The 24,150-nt window shown below is 59.3% G+C and overlaps 3 protein-coding genes across 5 annotated transcripts in view; 1 reads left to right on the top strand and 2 right to left on the bottom strand.

The window, feature by feature from the left end:
• ABCA2 (ATP binding cassette subfamily A member 2) overlaps nucleotides 1-7,307 on the bottom strand; it is a 34,350-nt gene extending 27,043 nt beyond the window's left edge. For all 3 annotated transcript variants that reach the window (XM_054284515.1, XM_054284517.1, XM_054284516.1), the window contains exon 1: nucleotides 7,089-7,307. In XM_054284515.1, coding sequence (XP_054140490.1) covers nucleotides 7,089-7,154 — 66 coding nt within the window. In that variant the 5' untranslated portion in view covers nucleotides 7,155-7,307. The remainder of the gene's footprint in view (nucleotides 1-7,088) is intronic.
• Nucleotides 7,308-10,502: 3,195 nt separating this feature from the next.
• FUT7 (fucosyltransferase 7) lies at nucleotides 10,503-13,156 on the top strand. The gene is made up of 2 exons (XM_054284406.1): nucleotides 10,503-10,567; nucleotides 12,069-13,156. The coding sequence occupies exon 2, from the start codon at nucleotides 12,113-12,115 to the stop codon at nucleotides 13,154-13,156; it is 1,044 nt and encodes a 347-aa protein (XP_054140381.1). The 5' UTR covers nucleotides 10,503-10,567; nucleotides 12,069-12,112.
• Nucleotides 13,157-16,392: 3,236 nt separating this feature from the next.
• Nucleotides 16,393-20,760, bottom strand: LOC128942139 (POU domain, class 5, transcription factor 3-like). Its single transcript, XM_054284402.1, has 5 exons — nucleotides 20,263-20,760; nucleotides 18,606-18,717; nucleotides 18,073-18,203; nucleotides 17,395-17,559; nucleotides 16,393-16,644 (listed from the first exon to the last, which is right to left on the bottom strand). The coding sequence occupies exons 1-5, from the start codon at nucleotides 20,758-20,760 to the stop codon at nucleotides 16,393-16,395; spliced, it is 1,158 nt and encodes a 385-aa protein (XP_054140377.1).
• Between the last annotated feature and the right edge of the window lie 3,390 nt (nucleotides 20,761-24,150).

Below are 24,150 nucleotides of genomic sequence, written 5' to 3'. Positions count from 1 at the left end.
ACGGCTGGTGGCTCTGTCACAGCTCAGTCAGCAGCAAACAGGTTCCTGGGCATCCCACAACCTCCTGCCGGCACCACCCTGTCCAGAGCACTGCAGGGCAGGGTACACAGAGGGGATGGATACCTCCTCCAGCAGTGCAAACAGGCTGCTGAGGCTTGAGCTCAGCCATAAAGGTCCACCACAGCTGGACCTGTCCAGGGAGAAGACCTCTAGTTCTGAAGGCTAGTGCCCTCACAGCCTGGAGCAGCATGATGCCCCCTTGGCACCTGTGCCACTGCTGGATCTCACAAGGAGCAATAGCTGAGTCCAACAGCAGAGTTCAGTTCAGCCAGGCCCTGGCACTAGCTCCAGGTGCATCCTGGTACCCGTTCCATGCCCTCCCAAAAGGTTCTGACTGCAAGGAATTTCCACTGGCAGCATATGGTAAATAACAGCAAATCCCCAGGAATTCCTGGCCACAGTGGCTCAGAAGTCCCAGCTAGGCTCTGTGCCCAGAGGCCCTGGGGATAGGCATCAGCATCTCCAGCTATGGGCAGGAGCAAGCAGCTGGCAGACTGCCAGCACAGCTGCTGCCACTTTGCACTGGAGGGCCCAGAAATGGCACAGCCCCGCTGCCCAGCAGCAGGGAACCACTGCAGGCTTGGAAACTGAGGCACAGGGTGAGGTGAGCCAACTTCGGCTCAATCCAGAGCCAGATCAGACCCAAGGCAGCTGCTGAGACCCTGAAACTGCTGCCACCCATGGGCATGGCAGGGCCCAGCTCCACTGCTGGGAAGGTGCTTTCTACACCACCCACACCGGCCTCCTCCCAGTGACCAGTGCCAATGGGCAAGCCCGTGGAGAGGCAAGAACAGACTTTAATATGAAGGATGCAGCTGCCAACAGGTGATAGGGTCAGGCCCTGCGTCTCCAACATTACCTCCATGCTGCCTCACTTAGGGGCTGCCAACACTCTGTCAAAAAAGTGAGAGCAGCTCCAAATGGCAGCAAGCAGAGGGAGCCCTGAACCCAGATCCCTGCCAGCAAACGGCCACAGTGCTACTTCTGTGGGATGAGCACAACTGTACCCATGGATGCTGCCCATGCTGCACTCGCCATGCCAGAGTTCCTGGTTTTGGAACTCTGGAAGGAAGAGGAAGAAGAGCTGGAGGAGATGGAAAATGCCCCCAGGAGCAGTGCCTGAGAACCGTCATCTTTCTGGTAACACCAGTCCCAGGGACAGTCCCTGGTGTCACTGGTCCTGCACAAAGCAGGATAGCAGGGGACACCCTGACACACACTGCTGTCCCGTGGCCCCTGCCCCACCCCCTGCCTGTTTACCAGGCACACAACAAGGCCTCTGTGCCCAGGCACTGGGGGAACCATCCCCACACACCCATGCTGGCCTGTACCAGGCTCGTGTGGGAACTGTCCTTGGTGGCAACAGCTTATTGGAATCTACTTGTTGTTATTTATTTTTTTGACAAAGGTCATTGACTCTTGCTCATCTCCATCCCGAGATGTCCCTTGTCCCCACCCTCTGTCCCACATATCCCAGTGTCACAGCAGGCTGTCCCACACCTTTGGCACCCACAGTGGCATGGTGATGGGCAGACATGGTAGCTGATGGCTATCTACCAGGCTGCACCTCTAGGACCGACCCTGCCCCCCTGGTCCCCAGGGACACTGGCATGCAGTGGGGCCCAACAGAGCCTTAGACTTTCAGCGAGGCACCAGGCCAGGACACCTGCACAGCCTGGGGATGGTGGGGTCCCCACGTGCAGGTGCAAGACACTGGGGGACATTTTGGGATTGTGTGAGGAAGCAAGCAGGAAAGGCCAGGATGCAAGCAGATGAGAAGGAAATGCTCCCCAGTAGGTAGGAAAGAGCCAAGGAGAGGAGAGGGGCCAGTGCCTGCCAGCAGCTGGCCATGAGTGCACCAGCTAGTCTGCCCTGCTCTGTCACCCATCCCCTGCCCCCGCTGCTCTCTTGACAAGGGCACAGGTGCAGCACTGAGGGTGGGACACTGGTCCCAGGAGCCCTGGTAATAGGTGACAATGGCTGTTGGGCCAGGGACAGCTCCTGGGTGGCATTCTCTTCTTCCACATCCCCTGCCACATGTTCATTTCAGCCTGGTTGTTTGTGAGCAGGATGAGGTCATAGGCGCTGTTCAGATTTGCACAAGTGCTGGGTGTCCACCTCCCACCCTACAGACAGTGGGGTATCTTGCTCCACGTTCAGCCCTGTCCTTGGCCGGAGGCAGGGATGGTGGGGTCCTGCCCAACTCCCCCAGCAGGGAGGCAGAGCTGGGTGGGTGCTACAGCAGGGTGCTGGCCCCTGGCAGAGGCACATGTCCCTCCGGGAGCACTGGGACAGCGATTCACCGCCTGTGCCCATCCTCTGCCACACTGTCAGATGGGAGCGAGAGGCTGCTAGGAGGCTGAGCAGGAGGCAGCAGCGCCTGCTGTGACACACAGCTCCCACACAGCCAGGTCAAAAGGCCAGACAAGCACCACAGGACAGTGACACAAACAGAGCAGAGTAAACAGCCCGGCCCAGCGCAACGGTGCCACCATGCCCGCTCTCCAGCCCCCACTGGGACAGCTGGGAGATGTGCTGGAGCCAGGGTCAGCACAGACATGGCCGTCAGGTCACTAACAACTGCATAACTCCACTGGTGTCCCCAGGATGTGGCAGCACTCATGTCCCAGTAGCCCAGGGGGCAGTCCTCATGGGGACAGCCAGGCCAGGCAGAGGCAGCTCTTCCTGTCCAAGGCTGTCACCCAGAAGTCCACTCAGTTCTCTCCTGTGTGCCTCCAGCATCATCTGATGCTCACAAGCCACAGCCTCCAGCCAGCATGGTGTGGGAGAGGGGCACTCAGGGACTGGGCACCCCCATACTAAGACGCTCAAGCTGGCATCTCCAGCGACATCCCTGCTCCCCACACCTGCCATGTCAGTCCCCCCGCCCACAGCCTGGCACCTGCAAGAGGGTTTATTTGCTCCAACACAGGTGAAGCAGTATCACACACAGCATCCAAAATCCCTGCACGTACCCCCCCAGAGGACAGGGCAGGGTTTGCCTGTCCTCCTCATGGGAGGAAGGAGCTGCTGCCTACTCCATGCCAGTCTCTCTGCTCATGCCAGTGCTGCCCACAGTGCCAGCAGGAACTGGCAATAGGTGCTGGCCTGGAGGAACCCTGAGGGATTGGGCTCTCAAGTCCTGCAGGATCCAACTTTTCCAATAGCATTTTAAGTCTGCAGAAATACCTTTAAATTTTCATGGTCCCACACTTTAATCACTGTTAGATGCCCACTTTTGCCCACAGCCAGAAAGTAAAGGCAGGTAAAGCTGTGGTCACTGGGAAAGATGAGATTGAGAGCTCTGGGGCAAAATAGGCCCCAAAATGCATGAGGCTGTGCCAAGCTGCCCAGCTCCAGTGGAACTCTGACCACCCAGGTGGGGCCTGAGAGGCTTCCCTCAAGGTCACCTGCCCCACAGGGACACACAAGGCCAGGTCCAGGGGCTGCCAACTCCCATCCTGCCAAGGCCTGGCCACCCTCACCTCTGCCTCTGGTCACTTCCAGTTATGTCCATCTGTCCCACTACCCCCTGTCTCCAGCATGGACACACCCCCACCCCCGACAGCCCTGGCACAGCAACCTGGGGTCCTGCCTTGGGGAGGCTGGAGGAGCGAGAAATTCCTGCGGGGGTTTGTCAACAAACTCCTGAGCTGAGGACCCAGGAACACCCACCACGGTTCTCCCCATTCCTGCAGTGTCAGCCAGGCACCTGTGTGCTGGGCCAAGAGGGCACATCATTGTCAGTGCCCTCTGCAAAGGCCACACAGCACTGGGACATGGCCACCCTGCCACTGGCACAAGATGCCCGACCTGAGCACAGGGTCATGCCAGCAGCCAGTGTGGATGAAGGTGTTCCACAATGGGTACGCCCCGGCTGCCATGCCAACAGGGACTCACAGAGACACTGCTGGGCCACCACACCCCTGCCAAACCCTTGCTTCCCCTCCCCACACCTGCTGCAAACAAGGAGAGGGCAAAGAGCACCCACAGCCAGGGCAGTACCAACTGATTCCTGCTGCAGGATTCAGTACCAGCAGGAGCTGGCAGGGCCACAGGCACACACACACAGTCCTAGGGACACTGCACCCCAGCAGAGGCAGTGTTACAGCCCCCCAGCACCCCAAATTTCAGCCTTTCATTTTCTGGCAGCATCAGTTTCCCCCCAGCTCTCTGCCACCAGCCAGGGGGAAAGGACAGATCTGCCAGCCCCTGTGTGGAGAGTTTTCCATCATCAGGACAAAGTGCAGAAGGCACAGATCCTGCATGGAGCAGAACAGCCACACTGCTATCAGCTCTCCCTATACCCCTTCCCTCATTCCAGGGCCTGTGCCACAAGGAGCCCCATCAGCGCGCTGCAGCACCAGAACAGCACAGAACTACTCCCACTATTCCCACAAAACAGCCTTGACCTACCCACCAATCCTTCCCCAGGACCAAGCAAACTGGCAGCACACTTCCATCACTGAGAGCTCCAGCTGTGGCTGCCTGCCCATCCCAAATGAATGGGCACAAAGAGCCCCGGGGCAGGGAGGTGAATACCCTGAACTGTGCCTGTGGTGACTTTCGAGAGAGCACCTGCTAAATCTTACATCTAACATAGGCTTAAACCAGATACCAAAGTCATGGGAGAGCCCATCCTTTAACAATTCCTGTCCCAGCAGATTCAAGGCACAGCCAGCAATCCCCAGGGCTGCCATGGGCACCACCAAAGGACCCCACAGCCCGGGCTTCCCTCCGCCAAGAGCCACCAATGCTGTTCTGCTCAGACCTCCATCATCCCAGGGTTATGCTCTGGGAAGAATAAAATCATGGCCAAACCCCAGAGCAGTCCCTGGAACAGCTCAGCCACACTAGGCAAGGTCCAAAGCCACCATGGGCACCTTACAGAGGTGCCACTGATCAGGGACAGTGAGTCTCCCTGCACCCACCACCCACCCATAAGTGGCCTGGCCAAGTCCTCACCTAAATAATGAATATTAATAATGAATAAATGAATAAAGTCTGCCTGTGAATATGAAAGTCTGTCTAAACTATGAATAAAGTCTGTCCCAAAACCATGGCTGTACCCTACTGCAATCCTGCTCCTGAACAGCCCCTGCTGCCAGGGACAATAGGGACACCTCCAGGCCATCAACACTCATAGGCAGAACACAGAACTGCTTCAGTTGTCAGAGCCCTCAGTCAAACCTGAGGTCTCTGCTTCCCACCCTCCCCTGCAGCACTGGGCTTCCTACTCCACCTACTGCCGGGAGGGGAGGACATGGTGGCAAGGACTGATGCCAGGGGAGCACCTGCAGCACTAGGATGGACCAAAAGGCAGCTGCTGTGCCCACACTCCTTCTCTGAGGCTGGGAGAGGCCCAGCAACCCCCAACTCTGCCTGCCCCTGGGTGAACACCAGGGGCAGCAGCTGCTCCAGTCCCCCAGCCTCTGACTGCTGCAGTAAGATCACCCCAATTGGAGCTGGTTTCTCATGATGGAACATTCATCTGTGGCTATTGCCAGCACAGACTTGCACTGGGGAACCCACTGCTGAGTGCCAGGCACAGCCACCACACAGGGCCTGGCTCTGCCCTGGCCAGTCACCACTGGCAGCTCAGCCCAGCACTACTCCGAGAGGGCAGAGCTCCCCACTGAGCGGGCAGGATGATGGCCCCTGCGCAGACCAGGGACACCAAGTGGCTCTGGGATTCACACACAGCAGTAGCACAAGGAAAGAGGTGACATACACAGGGCACAGCTGTCCTAGGGACTGCATCAGATCCATCCATGAGCACCCGCGGCACTGGGACCAGCTCTCATCCTGGCTCCCAGCTGGTCCGCTGTACTCACAGCATCGCTGGGTGGGCAAGGAGGGGCTGCTCTATACCCTGCCACCCTGCCTGAAGCAGTGGCACTCCAGCAACAGTCCACAGAGATGGAGGTGATGCGGCCTGGGCTCCTCATCCTCCTCCTCTGCCCACAGCTTCCTGTGCTGCACCCCCACACTGCCCACGGGCCTGGTAGGGAGGGTCACAGAGAAATGGGTCCCCAAAAGCTGGGTGCACCCCCACTCTGTAACCCAATGGCCATGGAAGCCAAGGCCAGGTCAGCCGGTGTGTGCCAGGGCCCAGCCGTGCCAAGCTGCTCATCCTTGCGGGCAAGGGTCCGGCACAGCCCCTGCCGTGGCCGTGCAACTCTGCTAAGGGTAAAGAGGGGAGATGACTCAGCCAAACAGCATCATCCCCCTCATCCATTTTGGGGGCACCGGGGCTGTCAGTCCAGGGAAATCTGCCTGCAGCGCCAGGCTCATCCCTGCTCCTGTCACAGGAGCCTCTGCTGCTCCGGTTACCGGGACACGGGGTCTGGGGCTGGTGGCTGCCGATGAGGAACAGCAGGATCGGGCCTGCGGGATAATTGGGAAGGGAAAAGAAAAGCGATGCCAGCTTGCGAGCAGCAGCTCGTTCCCCTCCCCCACCCGCTAAAAATAACCGGCTCCCTCGGGCCGCGCACCCACCCCCGGCCCACAGCGCAGGATCCCACGGGGGCCGAGGGATGACCCCACACAGGGAGCCTGCGACAGGGTGGCAGTGGCCCCGAGGCCCCAGCACGGTCGATGCCATCTTGCCCCTACTGCCAGCCGGGGAGGGACACACACCAGCCCCCCGGCCCCCAACCCCACGAAGTTGCCTGTTCTCCAGCCCACGGAAGATAGGCGGCTCCGACCCACATATGGACTGAGAATCTATTTATACCCGGTGGGTATCGGGGCTCGGGGAGCGATCCCACCCCGAGGAGGCGACATCCAGCCCCCCTCCTCCTGCGGCCCCCGGGACCGGGTGGCCTCACGGACACGACAGCGAAGCGGGAGAGCCCCAACTGTTGCTGCCAGAGGCCCGGGGGCCCCGGGCCGGAGGATTCGTGCACGAGCGGCCCGAGGCAGGCGGACACCGCCGGGCCGAGGGACTGGGGGGACCCTCCGGCACCACCTTCGCGCGGGGCCCGGCCTCGCCCCTCGGGGCTGCAGGGCCCCCCGCCCCCGCTCACCGGGCTGCGCCGCTTCAGTGTCACGTTCTTCCAGAGCAGAAGATGGAGCTGATGCAGGAAGCCCATGGTCGGGTCGGGCCGGCCCCGCCAAAGGGCCGCGTCGCGCTCAGCTCCGGGGTCACCCGCCGCCCACCGCCATCCCCTCCCGGCCGGCGTCTACTGCTTGCCGTGGGTTGCGAGGAAGCGAAGCGGCCTCGGCCCAGGCCTGGCTCCGCCGCACCCGCCCCGACCCTGCGCTGCACCAGCACCACCCCCGGCCCGCCGCGGCCGCCCCTTAAAGGCGCCGCCGAATCCGCCCGCTGCGCCCGCACGGCAGCGCCCGCACGGCAGCCCCGGCACGGCAGCCCCGGCACGGCGCGGCCCGGGCCCGGCTCATCCCGGCAACAGTGGCCTCGGTGCTGACTGCGCAGAGCGGGGCTGCTGCCCCAGGGGCCGGGGAATCCTCGCTCCCCTCGAGCCGCCGCCCTCCCGCCCCTCAGCCATACACAAATCACCTCCGCGCTTCTGCCCCTGGTGCTCCCCCAGAGCAGGAAGGACTAGCCCGTGGCTGCGGGACCTGTGTGCCAGGGTGCCTCGGCTGTCCCTTCTCTTGCACGCTGCCCACCCTGCTCCTGCCTGACCTGTCCCACAGGCATGTGCTGGGGCGTCCACGGGTGTTTTTGGAAGGACTAACCTGCTGCCACATCTGTGTCCTGTCAGCTCTGAACCTAGGGCTGGATGCCTTCAGCAGTAAGGACTGAACCAGGCCAGCTCTCCTCCTTAATCCCATCCACTCTTCTTCCATCCATCCTTTTTCCTGCCGTTCATCCATCCTTCCTCTTACCCTCATTTTCTTACACCTGTCCATCTATCCTCCCATCTATCCTTCCTTCCATCCTTTCTTCTTTCCTTTCCTCCTTCCTGCCATCTTTTCCTCTTTCCATCTGGCCTTGCTTTCATCCATTCCCCCTTCCTTCTTTCCCTCCCTTTTCCTTTTCCTCTGGTTCTCTCCATTTCCCACCTGTCCCTCCCTCTTCCTGCTCTCCCTCAGCCTTCTCTCCCTCTTCCTTCTCCTTTCCTCCAGCTCTCTGTAACCATCACATTCTCCATGCTCTTCATGGGCCAAGTGTAGCCAGGAGCAGTGAATCCCTCTCTGGCTGTCCCAGCCGCAGTGGTGCTGCCAAGGGTGCCTGTGCTCAGGGCAGGCCCTTTGGCAGCTGCCTGGGGCTCACAAAAGCTCCCCTTGTTCAACACAAAGCAGCATTATTCCCCAAACTTCTGGGCAAAACACTGCTGAGGTCGAGGAGGACAAAGGATGCCTGGTGATGTGGTGGTGGAGAGGCCCTGTGTGCCCAGCTCCATGCTCTGGTGAGGGTGATTGGTTTGTGAGGGTTGCTGGGTGGGCGGGCAGGGCTACAGGCAACAGAGATGCCCAGAATTGAGGGGAGCTAGGCTTTTACTAGGTCCCTGGGGAAGGAGGGATGCCGTCACCCTAGACTCCTCACAAAGAATTGTGCATGGTTTGCCCACAGCCCACACAAGGAGCATCTCCAAGTCCCTGTCCTGCAGCAGAGTTTGTCCCAACTTGGAGGGACACAGTGGGGGGACCCATGGGTGGGTCAAAGCCCTGACCTGGGTCTCCTGCATTTTCCCTCCTGCTGCCCCTGGGTGGGTCCTGGGGAGCTTCACGACTGCTCTTCTGTTTGGCATGGCCATGGAAACCCCAAGAAGCCAGCAAGAGACAGATCCAGCAGTGTACCACGAGACAGCACAGTCCCGGAGACACAGTGGCAAAAATCCTCCAAGGACCCAGGGCCTGATGCCCAAGGCCCAACCCCTCCCTGGTCTAGAAGCTCCAAAGACCTTGTGGCCCATCTCCTCCATGGACAAAAGGTCCTGAAGACCTGGGAACATAGAGCCCTGAGCACCTCTCAGGGGACTTCCTTGTGGGGTGGCCAAGCTCCTGTCTCTGTATGCAGTCATCTGCAGATGGCAGTACCCACACACATACTTCTCTCTGCTCTGTGCTGGTGCTGTCCTGCATTCCTGATGGTCTCATGGCCTGGCCTCTGGTCTTGATCTCTGCCCAACCCACCCAAGCAGCACTGGCCCTGGCTCCCCGCCTGGCTCAGAGCCATGTCCTTTGGTCCACAGGGTCAGGGTGTTTGGATCCACTGGCTGCAAGTCCTTGCAGGGCATTGTCCCTGCACACAGGGTGTCTTGGGGCAGCACCCGCACATGACAGCTATTAGGTGCCAAGGAAAAGCTCCCTGCTGCTCTACCAGCCATCCTCAATGCCCTACGGAAATGCTGTCTCCAGTGCTGCCCTCCATGGAGGGGAATGGCCCCAGCCCATGCGGCCCTGGGTTCCCAGGCTAGGGGGCAGCAGCAGGATGATGCTGAGCGCTCCAGCCAGGCAGGGACTATTGACCAGAGACAGCAAGGCTGGGGCAGGCAAGGCTCAGAATGGTGCCCTGGGAATGGACTGTAGTATCTGGGCTCTCAATCATGCAGGGGAAGAAATGCAGAAAAGGAGTGAGAAAAGATGACAGGAAATGGACATGGCTGTGGAAGAAGGAATGCCCTCCCTTGGGGCTGCCGTTGGCCTTTGAGGATTCCTGGGGTGTCAGTGAAACCACAGAGCCCTGATATACTGTGTCCTGGTGGCATGGCATTGTACCCAACAGGGATCCCAAGAGGTTGGCAGCCAGCAGGACTGAGGGTGCAGATCCCAGGGGTACTGGAGCAGCCTGAAAACCCCCCAGGGAGCAGTTTGGAGCCCTGTTCCCAGCTCCGTGTGTGCCAAGGTGTAGGACATACCCTTACCAGCTTCAGGGACAGTGCTGCACACCTCGATGCTCCTCTCTTGCCTCTGCCTCAGTTTCCCCATCTCATTTTGCCTACCGGGGCTTTCATGGAGACTTGGGTCCTGAACAGCAATGCCAGCAAAGGACAAAACTGAGCCAGGCAGAGAGCAAGGCAGAACTGGGGCAGGGGCAGAGAAGGCAGCTCTCTGTGTACACACTGTTGAGGCTCACATGTGCCTGCTTCCCCTTTTGGCATGAAAAATCCCAGACAGGACAGTGCCCAGAGCTCAGTGACACTTTTGGGCTGTTAGTTGATGGTTTCAGGATGAGTCAGTGGGAGTTGATATCCTGTTTGCAACTAAGCTGCGGGTGGCAGATGGGTGGCACCTCGTCAAGGCTGAGGGCACCTACGGGGCACCCATCTTGTTCTGGGCCATGCACCCGCTATGGGGTGCCCATTTGGCCAGAAGGTACCCACCCAACCATGGGGCACCCACCCAGTCACAGGGTACCCACCCCCAGCACAGTGCAGGGGAAGTGCTGGGAGCGGGGTGTGCCAGCTGACACATGGGGCAGGAAGGACCTGCTGTGGGGCTGGGACAAGGCAAAACTGAAAAAAGAGGAAGCCCTCAAGTGCCCCAGCCCAGCAGCACCCAGGCAGACGAATCTGGCACCTCGCACACCTCCACCACAGTAAGTCTGAGTCCAACATTACTGACCAGGGGAGAGGGGCTGAGAAATGGGTTGGCCCCTGCCACTGCTACAGCAGGGGTTTTCCTTTCAGAGCATCCCCAAAATGGGGGCAACATCCCCAAAACAGAAGCAACATTCCTGCTGCTGGGGACAGAGACCTGCAGCACTGATGTGCAGTACAGGGAACCAGCAAAGCTTTCCCATCCCTTTTGCTTCCCATGCCAGATTTGTCTGGAGCTTAAACTTAGCTCACGCATTTTAGCAGGACAGATGGAGTGGGCCAAGGTGGGGAAGGGATTTTTTTGCAGCCAAGCTGCAGTGCTGCAGTGGGTGGGAAAGTAGGGCACTGTTTTCCAGGAGACCCCAATACTGGAGGCACTGGCTCAGCCCCAGCTGGCAGCAGGGCTCAGGCAGCCCACATGTTTCCAGAGGTTTCCACAAAAGGAGAAACCACCTGTGGTGCTGAATGCTTTGAGCCCTGCAGTGGAACCAGCCCTCCAGAGGGGGCTTAAGCTGGTGGCTAGTCCCCAGTGCAGCCAACCCCTGTCCACCTCTGCCACTCTTCTGCTCCCAGCAGGGCTGCTGCTTAAACCACAAAGCCCGAGGCAGGCAGATGGGCACCCTGGCAGGGTGAACATCCCCCAGCTGGGGGGCCCATGTGCCTGCAAACTAAGCCCCACCAGTGGCAGCCCCAAGTGCTGCACTGTCCTCTCTGCTCGCCCTGTCCTCCCTCTCCTCTGTGCTCACACAGTGAGGCACTGGCCATCTCTGACATCCTAAATATAAAATATGAGTGTTTGGGCCCCAGACTGCTGGGGCTCCTGATGCCCTTAGGGACTGGGGAGTGCATCCTGACTTGGGGAGGGCACCCTGAGCCTGGCAATTTCCTTGCCATTGTCACAGGAGAATGCTGGGGTGAGTGGGCCCTTCTTGGTCAGGGCACTGCCAAACTTGGCCCTCATCAGAGTTTTGGACTTCAGAGTCAGTCACCCCATTTCGCAGCTAAGGCGTCACCATGGGGCTATTCAGCTGGGACTGGGACACTCCTTCTTGTCCTTTGGTGCACAGCAGAGGCAAGGCTGGCTAATTATCAGGTTTGACCTATTCTGGGCAAAGCAAGAAGGACTGAGACTGTGGTTGTGTGTCTGGTGGGGAAGCTGAGGCACAGAGCAAGCAAGGACTGTCTGTAGTGGGGCCAGCCAGGCGGGGCAGAGGGGCAGATGTGGCTCCTTCCCATCAACTCTGCACCTCCCAGCAGCATTTGTGCTCCCCCAAAAGTCACAAGGGACTACAAGAGCATTATCAAAGGCCACCCTGGGGTGAAAGCATGTGCATGGGGAATTTTGTGGCACAGGGAAGCAGAGGGTCCTGGGGTGATGCTGAGGCCCAGGCTTCATGAAGAAGCCCTTTCTCTGGCCCCTCTGGCCACAGTGCCTCCCCATCACCCCTCGTCCCTGGCAAGCCGAGCTGATGGTCCTCAGGAGCCTCTCCTCTCTCACAGGTGTCAGCTCTGTCACCCGATGAGGCGATAGCCAACCCACCAGCATGCCCTGGGCATTGCCGCTGAGATGGTCACCATGGGGACGGCCTGGTGTGAAAGCCTTGGTCACTGCTGGGGTGTTTGTAACCACCCTCTGGAACTTGAGGTTCTTCCTCAACCCCTCCAAGGGCTCTGGAGAAGAGTCTAAACACAGGGAGCCATTGATGATCCTAGTGTGGGAATGGCCCTCCAAGCAGGTCCCCAATGTCAGCAGAGACGTGTGCCGTGAGCTGTACAGCATCACAGGCTGCCAGCTCACCACAGAGCGGCAGCTCCTGCACCAGGCTGATGTGGTGGTGTTCCCCCATTCCAGGCTCCAGCCTGGCCGGGACAAACTACCCAAGGAGAGGCTGCCAGGGCAGAACTGGGTATGGGTGTCCCTGGAGTCCCCCTCCAACACTAGAGCTCTAGCAGCATGGAACAAGACCTTCAACTGGGTGATGACCTACAGACAGGATTCAGACATCTTCATCCCCTATGGCAAGCTTGTGCCCAACCGGTCAGCCACTGTGAACATCCCTGCAAAGACCAACTTGGTGTCCTGGGTTATCAGCAACTACCACAAGACTCAGAAAAGAGCCGAAGTCTACAAAAACCTCTCCAGGTACCTCCATGTGAATATATATGGGAAAGCAAACAACAAGCCCCTCTGCAAGGACTGCCTCTTGTCAACAGTATCCAAGTCCAAGTTCTACCTGGCCTTTGAGAACTCCATCCACCGGGACTACATCACAGAGAAACTCTGGAGGAACTCACTGCTGGCCGGCACCGTGCCTGTGGTGCTGGGGCCATCCAGGGCCAACTATGAGCAGTTTGTTCCTGCAGACTCCTTCATCCATGTCAACGACTTTGGCTCCCTGGAGGAGCTGGCCACTTTCCTGAAGACCATGAACTCCAGCCGCTACCGGCAGTTCTTTGCCTGGCAGAGGAGGTTCAGTGTGAAACTCTACACTGACTGGAGGGAGCGGATCTGTGCCATCTGCACGGCCTACCCCCGCCTGCGCCATGGCCACCTCTATCCTGACCTGCAGAGCTGGTTCAACTCCTAGTGTGTGCTGGGACCCTTGGGATGAATGCAGGCGGGGTGGGAGGTGCGTGAGGCACCCACCTGCACACAGAATGTGAAGCAACGACAGGAGCCCCCACTCTCCTCCTAACCCAGCTGTTGTCACACTGGGACTTCAAGCAACTTATGATTTCACTTCTTGTGAAACAGGACTTATCACCCCAACCTAACACTGAACACATTGCCAAGGTGCTGGCAGGACCAGAAGGTGCTTTGGAAATAAATGGCATAGTGCTGCTGAGGCTGTGCATGCGGTGTGGACAGGGCAGGGGGGTGGTGGGTGGTTCAGGGCTCCCCAACCTTCTCCTGTGATCCTTAATGTCCCCCCCAGCACCTGCTGAGTGCCAGTCATGGCAGCAGAGGCCCTGTGGTGACATTTGTGGCTGGGCTGGAGTGGGTGTCAACCCAGGGGGGTCCATTACCCCATGGCCAGGGAGGAAGGACAGCATCTGCTCCCCCTCTTCCTGGTAACACCCATTTCCTGTCCCCCACCCCTGAGCCATGGGTGCCACTGTGCCAGTGAGGAGCCACAGGACAGCGGATGCTCTCAGAGCAATCTCAGTGCTGCCAGGCAGGCAGGCAGGCAGAGGGACACTGTGGTTTGTCACTCCCTCCCTGCTGTGACAGGAAGCCAGTGAGCTGACAGCCTCTGGAGGCTTGCACAACCCTGAATTAAAGCCAGTCTCATGGGCAACTTGCACATGCACATTGCACTGGGGAAACCCTGCACACCCGACACAGAGGGCACCCTGCACCACCAGCATCCCAAGTACCCATCTGAGATCGGTGGTGCTGTCAGTGCTGAGCACCAGGACAAGGGGCACGACATTACTGCTCCATCTCTTGCTATTTGCCCCTTCTCAGTGCCTTTAACTCCCTTGATGTAAACAATTCTTTTTGTCACAAGCTTCCTTTCCAGTTTTCTTTCCTGTGGCCCTTAAGTCACCAAACCCCATCTCTACCACCCTGCAAGCTGCTGGGCGCCCAGGACTGGCAGCACCCAGAGTCAGCAGAGGGGACATCCCTTCCCTGGCACAGCCCCAGTGAGGTGGCAGCTGGATGGGCACGCTGTGCTCTTCTGACTTCTGTGGCTTCAGATTTCCGCTTCGTTTTCTAGGTCAACCAGAAGCGGAACAGGAGGGGCTGCGGGTGCCCACAGACAGATGCTGGGTACTCATGGGCAGGGGGTGCCAAGGTAGCAGGATGTGGGGGTCCCATGGTGGGCTGCAGCTCTCGTGTGGCTGCATGCAGAAAACCAGATAGTGGAAATGTGGAGAAGTAAACCTTTGAGAGATTACATCTGTCTCATATTTCTGCTCCTGACCCTGCCAGCTTCCTGCACCCCTCAAGTGCCAGGCAGCACTGGGCAGCAGCAACAGGGGGCAGTTTCCAATGGATGCCACACATGGCTGTGCCCCTACCCTGTGGGCAGGCAACTAGGAGGCTCTGGGGAGCAAGCAGGGATGCAGAGGGGCCCTGCCCCATAAGTCTGGAATCTCGCCCAGCCCAGCCCTTTTGCAGGGTCCCAAGGTGCCCTGTGAGCAGCTGCCTTCATTGCCCCTATTGCAGGAAGCCCTAGAGAGCAAAGCCCCAGTTATCACCCATCAAGCTGAAAAAACAGAGCTTTCCAGATTTCCCTACAGCTTTGGTTGGGGAAGGGGCCTTGAGAGAATGGACTGGGAGCAAGCCAACAGACAGTGTGGTGGGAAAAAGTGAAGGGTCATCCCCCAGACATCTCCGCTCCCACCAGTTCAGCTCCCAGCGCCACATGGACCTGCATGGCTGGGTTATCACCCCACCAGAGACTGCCTCAGCTGGACCACACATATGGGAACATCCATCCCTCCCCTGTCAGCACCATAATACCATGAGGACAGCCCCAGCTTTCCAGACCTCTTCACTTCCTACCCTGCTACATTACACCCTTAGTCCTGCTCTGTCCCTGTCAGCTGCTGGAGCAGTCTACAAGTAAGCTCACACTGCTTCCAACCTTCCCAGAAAGTTACAGCAAACCAGCAGCTTGAACTGAGTGGAAGATGACCCCCTCTGCTTTGAGGGGCAACAGCCCTGACAAGTTGGTACCACTCAAGGGCCAAGCTGCCACCAGTCATGGAGGGAGGCCAAGCTGCAGGCAGCCAAGAGCTGAATGTTGCTGGCAATGACAGGGACATGTCCACCTTCTTAGGATGCCTTGCTCCAGCCCTGTTGTGCTCCTGCATGCAGCCAACCCCCGACTGCTGGGCTGCAGGAGCAGGGATGCGAGGAAGGCTAGGAAATGTTTAACTCATTCTTGCCTCAAAGAACTCTGAGGTTTATTTCACTGCCAGAGGGAATGTGATTAAGAACAAAAAATATAAAAATCATTATTAACTACAGCAGGCTGGAAGGTGTGGGGTGCTAGCAGCATGGAAAGGGTGGTGTAGGCCCCCTGGGCTGGGCCCTCCAGGGAAAGGTGGTCTCTGGGCAGCTGGGCTGGGGGACAGCGGCTGGAGAGCGGGGGGGGCTGGGGGTGATGCTGGGCACAAAGCACTGGGGAGGACCCCCCATCCCGAACACACCTTATCAGCTGCTCCACAGAGCAGTGAAGCTCTTTTGTGCCACAGGGTGAGGGGTGGTGGGGGGCTCCCCTTCTCCCCTTGCCCCGGCCCTTGGCTCATCCTGGCCGCCCAGGAGGGTGGGCAGAGCCACCAGAGCCATTGGCCCTGGGCATGGGCACCCCAGCCCTTCTCTACATGACAGGGCGGAAGGAGACACCTGGGAAACTAGATCACTACAAAAACTTTTGCTTTTTAAAAACTACAACAAAAAACCTTTTAAAAAATAATAAAACCGCCACCTCCCCCCACCCTTCCCAAAATCTAAAAAATATTTTTTTCTGCGTCTTGCAGGAGAGCGGCTGGGCTGGGGCCAGGCACGGACTCAAGAGCACTGGGCACATGTGGCTTCAGAGGGTGCAGTAGGGCAGGAGGAGCTGGCTCCAGGAGAGGTCGGGAGGGGGGCCCACGCTGCTGGGACCAGTAAGCTCACAGAACAGGGAAGGGCTGGGAGCATCTGCAGAGAGCAGGCACCATCCCTGGGTCAGGCTCTCAGCCCCTTGCACCCCAAAAGCCGCACACATCAGCCCAGCAAGCAGAAGCAGGGCTATGCCTGTGTGACCCAAAGGCAAGGGGGGCTGCCTCAGAGCACCAGCCCACCTGCAGTGAGCCCACAGCCCCTGGTTCAGTGGCCACTGTTACTCATGGAGAGCCCAGGCTGCAGCGCTTGTGGGAACATCTCAGCTTTGTGGAAGGTCGGCATGTAGACAGGGGGGGAGGGTGCCAGACTGTAGCCCTGGGACGTCACTGGGATGGGCAGAGTGGAGGGCACCAGGGGCTGGTTCATGTCATACATCATCCCCTCTGCCTCGTTGCCGTAGGGCAGCAGCAGCCGTTTGCCTTTCTGACGCCGGTTGCAGAACCAGACCCGGACCACCTGTGGGAAGGGAGACAGAGAAGGATAAGGGCTGACCCAGGCACACCATGTGGGTGACAAGGAGACCCTTCTGCTGGTGGCATCTCCACAGCACCCAAACCTGCCAGTGTAGCGCCCTCCCTGTCACAAGTCCTTGCTAGGCTCAGCCGAAGCAAACTTCAGCCATGACCATTTTTGCACTACTTCCAGAGTTGAAGATGACAAAAATGGCAAATGTTAAATAGGAAAAAAGATAACAAATCAAAAGAAAGGCTGCTCTCCAAAGGCTGGTAGCATAGCCAGATGAAGCCAGTGTGCAAACTTGTGCATTGTTAGTGGGATGTGGTTTGTCTCTTCTGGCGCATTTCCATTTCAGGGGAAAAACATTGTAACTATCCATGTGGGTTCTTGGGATCAAAAATCAACTTCTTCGGAGATGAATTAGTATCAAAGGATTACTTTTATCGATTACTTTCACATATTTATGTACATACACACACAAACACAGATGCCTGTAGCTGGGTCTGGGAACTATTTTTGTCTCTCTGAAGTTTTAAATGTTTAATCTGTGAACAAAAGTCTTCTCTGGAACCAAGTGGGTTTTTCTTTTTCATATTGATGAGCCATATATATCCTAACTGTCTGGCATGGCTAAAGGGCAGTTTTTATACAGCTCTTCATGTGTATTTCATTTTTGCTCTGATCTAAAGTATCAAACTCTCAGGAGCTGGCATCATTAGGGCATCCACCCTCCCCACCCTCCCAACCTACATCTTTATCCAGGTTGAGGTCCTCAGCGATCTGAGAGATCTCCTGGGGACTGGGCTTCACACATTTGCGGAAGAAGCTCTCCAGTGTCCCTTTCACGTTGGTCTCGATGCTGGTCCTGCGTTTTCTCTTCCGGGCTTGGGCTAGTACTTGCTCTGCATTGCACATCTGGGAATGAGAGAGGGAATTTGTTTTGTTATCAGGTGGAAGAGTCTCCACCAGGCTTGGAACACGTGCAGCTGGCTGCAGAGCTTGGGGCACAGACTGTGTCCCTGTGACTCTCCAGTGAGCATCATTCCACTGTGACTGGGGCCATTCCCAGTGTCCCAGCACTGCCAGCAGTGAGGCTGGACACATCTTTCTGCATCCTCCCCAGGTTCCCCACGGAGCTCAAGCAGCATAACCTGTCTGAGATTCCAGCAGGACCTGGCTACTCAAAATGGGAGCTGTCACAACCACAACATGTCTGCAGGGGGATTGGGCTTCCTCCCCCCAACCTGACAGAAGGTGATACCCAGTGGTTTGCCCTCAAGCCAGACTTAAGCCATGCAGCAAGATGGTGCTGTGCCACAAGATGCCTTCTGTTCCTCTCTATTCCCTCTGAAAGCACGTGGGAGAGGGAGGACAATCTGTGGCTCAGGACTTGCAGGTACCCGGCTCCCAGCCCCCTCAGCCCTGCACCTCTTGCATGTTGTCCGTGTTCTCCGCCTCGTTGAGCCAGCGCTGCAGCAGCGGCTTTAGCTTGCACATGTTCTTGAAGCTGAGCTGGAGCGCTTCGAAGCGGCAGATGGTTGTCTGGCTGAACATCTTCCCTGCACGGCCAAGGCAGGCAGGGCATTACACACCACACAGCTTCCCTCGCCAGCAGCATCCCAGGATCACCACCCCCAAGCTTGCCCTGTTCCTGGGAGACCAGGAAAGGCATTCTCCCCGTTCCTTCAACAGGGATTTAAAGCCCTGAAATATGTCTCAATAAGCAACTGTAGCAGCTATTTTAAACCAGTTCCCGTGAGCTCGAAGCTTCTCACCACAGATCTGGAGATACCCCTCCGGGAGCCCCAGCCCAGGACTGGAGATTGATGCCTCCTTTGCAGGTCGTTAAGGAGCAGAATTCATTATCCCAAGTAATTTCAAATCCCTCGCGGGCCTCTCCCTTCCCACCGGCTGTGGGGTAACACGAGGGCCTTTCCTCCCCCCCACCCCCGACCCCTCACCGTAGAGGGTGCCCAGCGCCAGCCCCACGTCAGCCTGGGTGAAGCCCAGCATGATGCGCTTGTGCTTGAGGTCCTTGGCGAACTGCTCCAGCTCTCCTGAGGTTGGCGCATCCTGGCAAGGGCAGAAAGACACTGAGAAGGGACAAATCGTGCCCAGGGTCCGAGGTCTGTTTGGGTTCCCGAAGGACAGCGGCAGAGGAGGGCTCGGCTGAGCCCTCGAGCACTGACACCGACCAAGCTCACACAGGACCCACCCCGGCCACGCACACTGCTCAGCTCGACCCGATCTGGCGCGGCGGCGGCCAAGAGTAGCACAAGGGCACCAAGAGCTCCTGCTCTGCTTTAACACGCCTTGGAAATGTCCCTTTTGTCCTCTGGCTCGTGCCTCCCTGACCTGGCCAGAGGCAGCACCAATGATCACGTTGGCCGAGTCCCAGGTTTGTCCGATTTACTTCCCCATGGCTCTCGGGCTGAGGCAGCCCCTCACCAGCCTCTCTCCCTTTTCCTGCGTCCGGAGCAGGGAAGACTCCCGTTAAGAGAGACAAAAGCGCCCCTGAACCGCGTTAATTTGAAGCGCCTCTTTGCTACCAGCCAGCTCTTTCGTTCTGGCAAGCGGCTACCCAGGCGCTTCCCCACCTTCCTGCCAAACAGCCTTCAGCCTCAACGGGGTCATTATGAAGCTCTTTACCCAATTTACACGTTTTCAGCGGGGTTTCGGGTTATTCAGGAGTTTTTCCTGTCACCGAGCCACGGCTAGTAAATTCTGGCGTATAATCAGCACCGGTAAACTCAAGAGCATCCCTCCCGTGGAGGAGGGATGCGGTCCCAGATCACCGTCCCGCAGCTACAAAATGCCATTCATGACCACTTCCCACCCAGAGCGGCCGGTTGCGGCCCGAGGACACACACGTATCGATCGTGGCGTGGGACCTCCCGCAGCTGCGACCCGCTGGCGGCAGTGCGAATCCTCCCCAACCCCGTCAGGGGCCAGTCCCCGGCATCGGCCGCCGCTGCTTTCCCCGGGGCGGGATCGTGATACGTCAAGATTGAAAAATATTAAATATCAAAACTAGCCCAAACCACAAAATTAGTCGTGCGGGGAGCGAGCTCTGCTGCCCCCGTCTTCCTCCCGCCCTCATCCCCAGGCTGTCTCTGCCCCAGCAAACTTCAGTGCCCGTGGAGCTCCGAGAGCGGCGCGGGGGACGCAGCCGACCGAAGGGGACTGAGGGGGCTGGCCAGGAGCCCTCGGTGACCGCGCTGCGCTGCCCCGAGTATCACGCCGGAGCCGACCTTCGACGTCGCTACCCGGGACGGCCCCGCCGCATCGCGTTCGGGAAGCTGCTCTCCCAAGTTCCTAAAACTCCCTGTCTTACCCCAAAGCAGCCTCCCCAAGGCTCTCGCCCTGCGGAGACTCTGACACATGCGGGACGAGCCCCAACGCTGAGTCAGGGCTTCTCCCGGGGGCGCCCGACGGCGGGCCCCGACAGGTGGCACCGGCAGGTCTCGGCGCTACACGAGAGCAGCCGGGCAGCTCCTGCCGACGGGGCGGTGAACCGCGGCTCCAGACGGGAAGGAAAGCCCCAGGGTACACCGTGTGCAGCAGCCGGCGGGAGCGGGGCAGGGCAACCCGCCCCGTCCCCGTCCCGTCGGGTCTCACCTCCTCACCGCTGTCGCTGGAGTGTCCGCCCTCGCTGGCGGCGCCGCTGGAGCTGCCGCTGCTGCCCAGCCCCGACGGGCCGCCGGAGCCCGGCTGCAGCGCGGAGGGGCAGAGCTGGGGGCCGGGGAAGGCAGGGGCAGCCGGGCCGGGGAAGGGCGGCCCGGGCAGGGCGGCGGGGCCGGAGGGCGCCGGCCCGGCCCAGGGCGGGGGCGGCCAGGCCGGGCCGCAGCAAGCGGCGGCGCGGGGCTCGGACTCGGGCTGGCTGCAGGGCCGGCCCGGGCGCGCCTCCACCTTGGCGGGCGGCGCGGGCACGGGCGGGGGCAGCCAGGCGCGGGCCGGCGGCGGGTCGCGGGCGGGCTCGGGCTCGGCGGTGGCGGCGAAGGGGAAGAAGAGCGGCTGAGCGGGCGCTCCGTCGAAGCTGCCGCGGGGGAAGGGAGGTCCGGCGTCGGTCAGAAGGCCGAAGGGGGCGGCCGGCAGCCCCCCGTCCGGGCTGAACATGCTGCCCGCCGCCCGCTGCCCTAGGGCTCCATGCGGGGGCTGCCGGCCGCTGCCTCCCTCCTGGGGCGCCGCTGGGGCCTCTGAGAGTGGCGCGGACGGGCCGGGCCGGATGGAGATGGGCCCCGGCCCCATTGGGCCCCGCATCGGTGGGTCGGGCGTGAACTTGATCCCCCAGGGGGGCGGGGGGCACGGAGAAAAGGTGCTATGGGAGGGGGCTCCGCCGGCCCGCACCCAGCGCCGGCGGGGAGGTGGACGGGACGGCCCCGATGGGACTGGGAGGGGGAGGACACCGATCTTGCCGCGGGGTCTCACAACCCCCTCCACGCCTGGGGGACTCGAGGACACTCACGGCCCTCGCAACCGCTCCGGCCCCACGCTGTTCGGAGGGCACCGCGCCAGTGTTAGGACAGCAGCAGCCACGGGTCTTCCCACCTGGGAACCCCCGGCGCTGCGGAGTCTAGACAAGAAACGGGATGGCTTTGGGCAGCTATTGGAGGCATGAACAGCAGCCACGGGCTGGTGTGAGGGCAGCCCATCCAGCTGTGGCAGCCGCTTGTCCCCAGTACAGAGGACAAGCCGCGAGATGCCGGTGTCATCGTGCAGCAGCAGGGGTGGTCCAGGGCTTGACCATCACCTCTTGCCCCTCTTAATGCCTGGTCTTCTTTACTGAGCCTTAGCTTCCTGGGGAGCATGGACAGAGCTGAGGCTCTCGAGGCCCCTTACAGTCTCACCATTACACTCCTCTTTCTGCAGAGAAGGGTTGTGGCTTGGGGGAGCGTGTCTGTCCCTGGGACCTCAGAGCTCCAAGTGTGCTGCCTGAGAAAGAATTACTGCCCCAACTATTGTGTCTATTGGCTCCACATTGAAGCACACTCCATATTTTCTCTGTCTTAAAGCCTTTCCCTTCACACTGCCCTTCACAACGGGCCTTCACCAGGGCTGGCTCGGCTCCAGTCATTTCCTCTTTCCTTCCCTCCCGGCTCAGCTTCCCGATCTTAGCACTGCCATGACATCAGCCTCTGCTTGGCTCTGCCCGATGCCACTTCCTGCATACTGCCAGGTACCAACAGCATGGGTGGGCACCCCCTGACCTCAGCTGGAGCAAGGCGAGGAGTGCTCTTTCTGCCAGCCAGCACGCCGTGATCCCAGCCGGAGCAATGCAGGGAGTTATCCCGCTGCCGACGCTGCTGCCTGTTTATTAACCCGGATTACCGGGAGCTGCAGCCGTCTCGCACTGAAGATATGGCCAGGAGATAGGCTGGAGCAGCCTCCCCCGCGACGGGATGGGAATGGGGCTGTGGGCGGGGGAACTCAGGGAAGGTGCTTGATGCTGTTTATGAAGCAGCTGCTTTGGCTGCTGAGGCGGCTGGAACCCGGGGATTGGCACCCGGGGAGCAATGCCTGGGACAGGCACCCAAGGGCTGGCAGACAGAGACTCATACCCACAGCTGGCATCCAGGGACTGGTATCCGCAATGCCAGCAGCAGCCCCTGGCTCAGCACATGGCACTGCTGCATGTCAGGAGAAGTGGAACAACTAAGCCTCCTGATGATATTCCTCGTAGGAAAAAAAATGGCCCGATGGATGAGCTGAAATTAAAGTATGTTCCTGATGCGTGGCAGGACATGTACCAGGCTGCCCATCCTGGCTGTGCCAGACTGCTCCAGGAGGGAGGGCAGCCCCAGGAAAATGATCTAAGGATCCAAAACCCTGTTAGTGGGGACGTGGGCAGCCCTGAGTGAGCCCTGTGGCTTCTGGACCTCGGGGATCCCATGCCCAGAATGGTGAAGCACCTTCCCCAGCAGGGGCTGGATTCACTCTGCCAAGGGATACCTTTACCGTGCTGCTGAGATGCTGAGCCCGGTGCTGTGCGGGCAGACCCGCCCACTGCCCGCTGCGCTGCTGCCTGCCCCGCTGCCAGCGGGCAGAGGAAATCTCTCTGCGGGACCCCGATGGCAGCCATCAGCCCCGCTCCGCCCGAGCTCCTGCTGCGGCCCAGCGTTTCAGAAGCTCCTTGGCTAGGCAGTAACTCCCTTTCCCTTTGATTTATTGTTCCCGGGCTGGACCCCTCCTCCTGCCAACCTACTTTTCTCTCCATCCCCCCGGGAAGCCTCCCAGGCCCCCCTCCCCCCCATTCCCCCCCCCCCAGCCCCCCGGCCCTCAAACGCATTCCTTGTCCTTTCATATACAGACAGAGGGGAAGGGAGACGTTGACTTTGAACCGGCCCCTTTGTAGGCACGGGGGCCCATTGTGGCAGTGATGGTTTTAGCTGGGGGATGTGGAAGGAGTCAGTGGGGTTTCTCAGTGTGTGCCCCCCCCATACATTTCAATGATTTTGGGTGATTTGGAGCGGGGGGCCGTGTGAAATTATTGTGTAGAGTCTTCGAGCACCAGTGACCACATCTCTTCTGCCTGCTCCAGAGGAGATGGATAGATGCATCCTTCCATCAGCCCATATCTGGAACCTGCTAGTGTTCCAGGCTTAGCCTGTCTCTGTCTAAGGCAGCCAGGGATCAGTCGGATCCCGCTAAGAAAATGAGAGCAGAAAGAAATGCATCTGCTTTACTGGCTCGCTGAGATGGCAGCAGGCTGGAGTGGGCTGAGATGTACATCTGCCCATCCTTCCTCTGCTGAGTGTGCTGGTGTGGCTCCAGCTGCTTGGGATTTTAAGAGAGTGGATGAGTATGTGTGATGTTTTATTCACGGTCAGACCACCCTTTTCTGTGGCAGGTGATGGAAGGGCCATTGGGAGGGTTGTGCTGGATACCCCTGAGTGCCCACCGAAGGGGGGCTGCAGTCCTGCATGTGGTGGGTCAGGGTCTTGTGGTGGGGGGGGCCACTCCAGGACCATCTAAGGAGGGCTGGACAGGGGTTCATCTCCAGAAACACCATGCCTGGAGGAACGCCGATCTGGTCCCTGTCAGCACAGCTTGCTGGGCTGCAGCCGGCCTAGGAGGACAGTATGGAGTCAGTGCTTCCAAACCTGGCCCTGGGGAAAATCACACAGGGTGTTTTGGTCCAGTTCTGTCCCCTTATTATGAAGGCCCTGGGCTATAATGTGAGTGTTGCCCACACCATCACAGTGCCTGAACACACGAGTGAGTTCACCCTGTTGTGTTACAGCTGTGGGAAGTGAGGTGGGGGCTGAAGGCCTTGGGTGTCTGCATCAGGGGCCCTTGGTCCTGGACAATTGACTCTTCCATGCCTGGATGTGTGGTAGGGACAGGGATTCCCAGGGCACACAGGGCTCCTGTGGCCTCCATGCCTGGAGCAAGGGGGTCTTCCCAGCAGAACAGTCAAATTTTACTGTAAGCTAGAGCTTCCCAAAATGTCTGGATGTGCTCCAAGAGAGATTGCTGGGTTGTGGGAACAAAGGAAGGACAAATTTG

Source organism: Melozone crissalis, unplaced genomic scaffold (genome assembly GCF_028551555.1).
Source record: "Melozone crissalis strain CALT ecotype California unplaced genomic scaffold, PUWL_Pcris_2 ptg000041l_1, whole genome shotgun sequence".
NCBI lineage: Eukaryota > Metazoa > Chordata > Aves > Passeriformes > Passerellidae > Melozone > Melozone crissalis.
This window is presented reverse-complemented; position numbering and strand designations above follow the sequence as displayed.

Coding starts and splice junctions, on each gene's coding strand:
- LOC128942139 (XM_054284402.1), bottom strand. CDS start 20,760: ATGTTCAGCCCGGACGGGGGGCTGCCGGCCGCCCCCTTCGGCCTTCTG. Junction 18,718..20,262: donor CCAGCGACAGCGGTGAGGAG/GTGAGACCCGAC, acceptor TGCCCTTGCCAG/GATGCGCCAACCTCAGGAGA. Junction 18,204..18,605: donor GGCGCTGGGCACCCTCTACG/GTGAGGGGTCGG, acceptor TTGGCCGTGCAG/GGAAGATGTTCAGCCAGACA.
- FUT7 (XM_054284406.1), top strand. CDS start 12,113: ATGCCCTGGGCATTGCCGCTGAGATGGTCACCATGGGGACGGCCTGGT.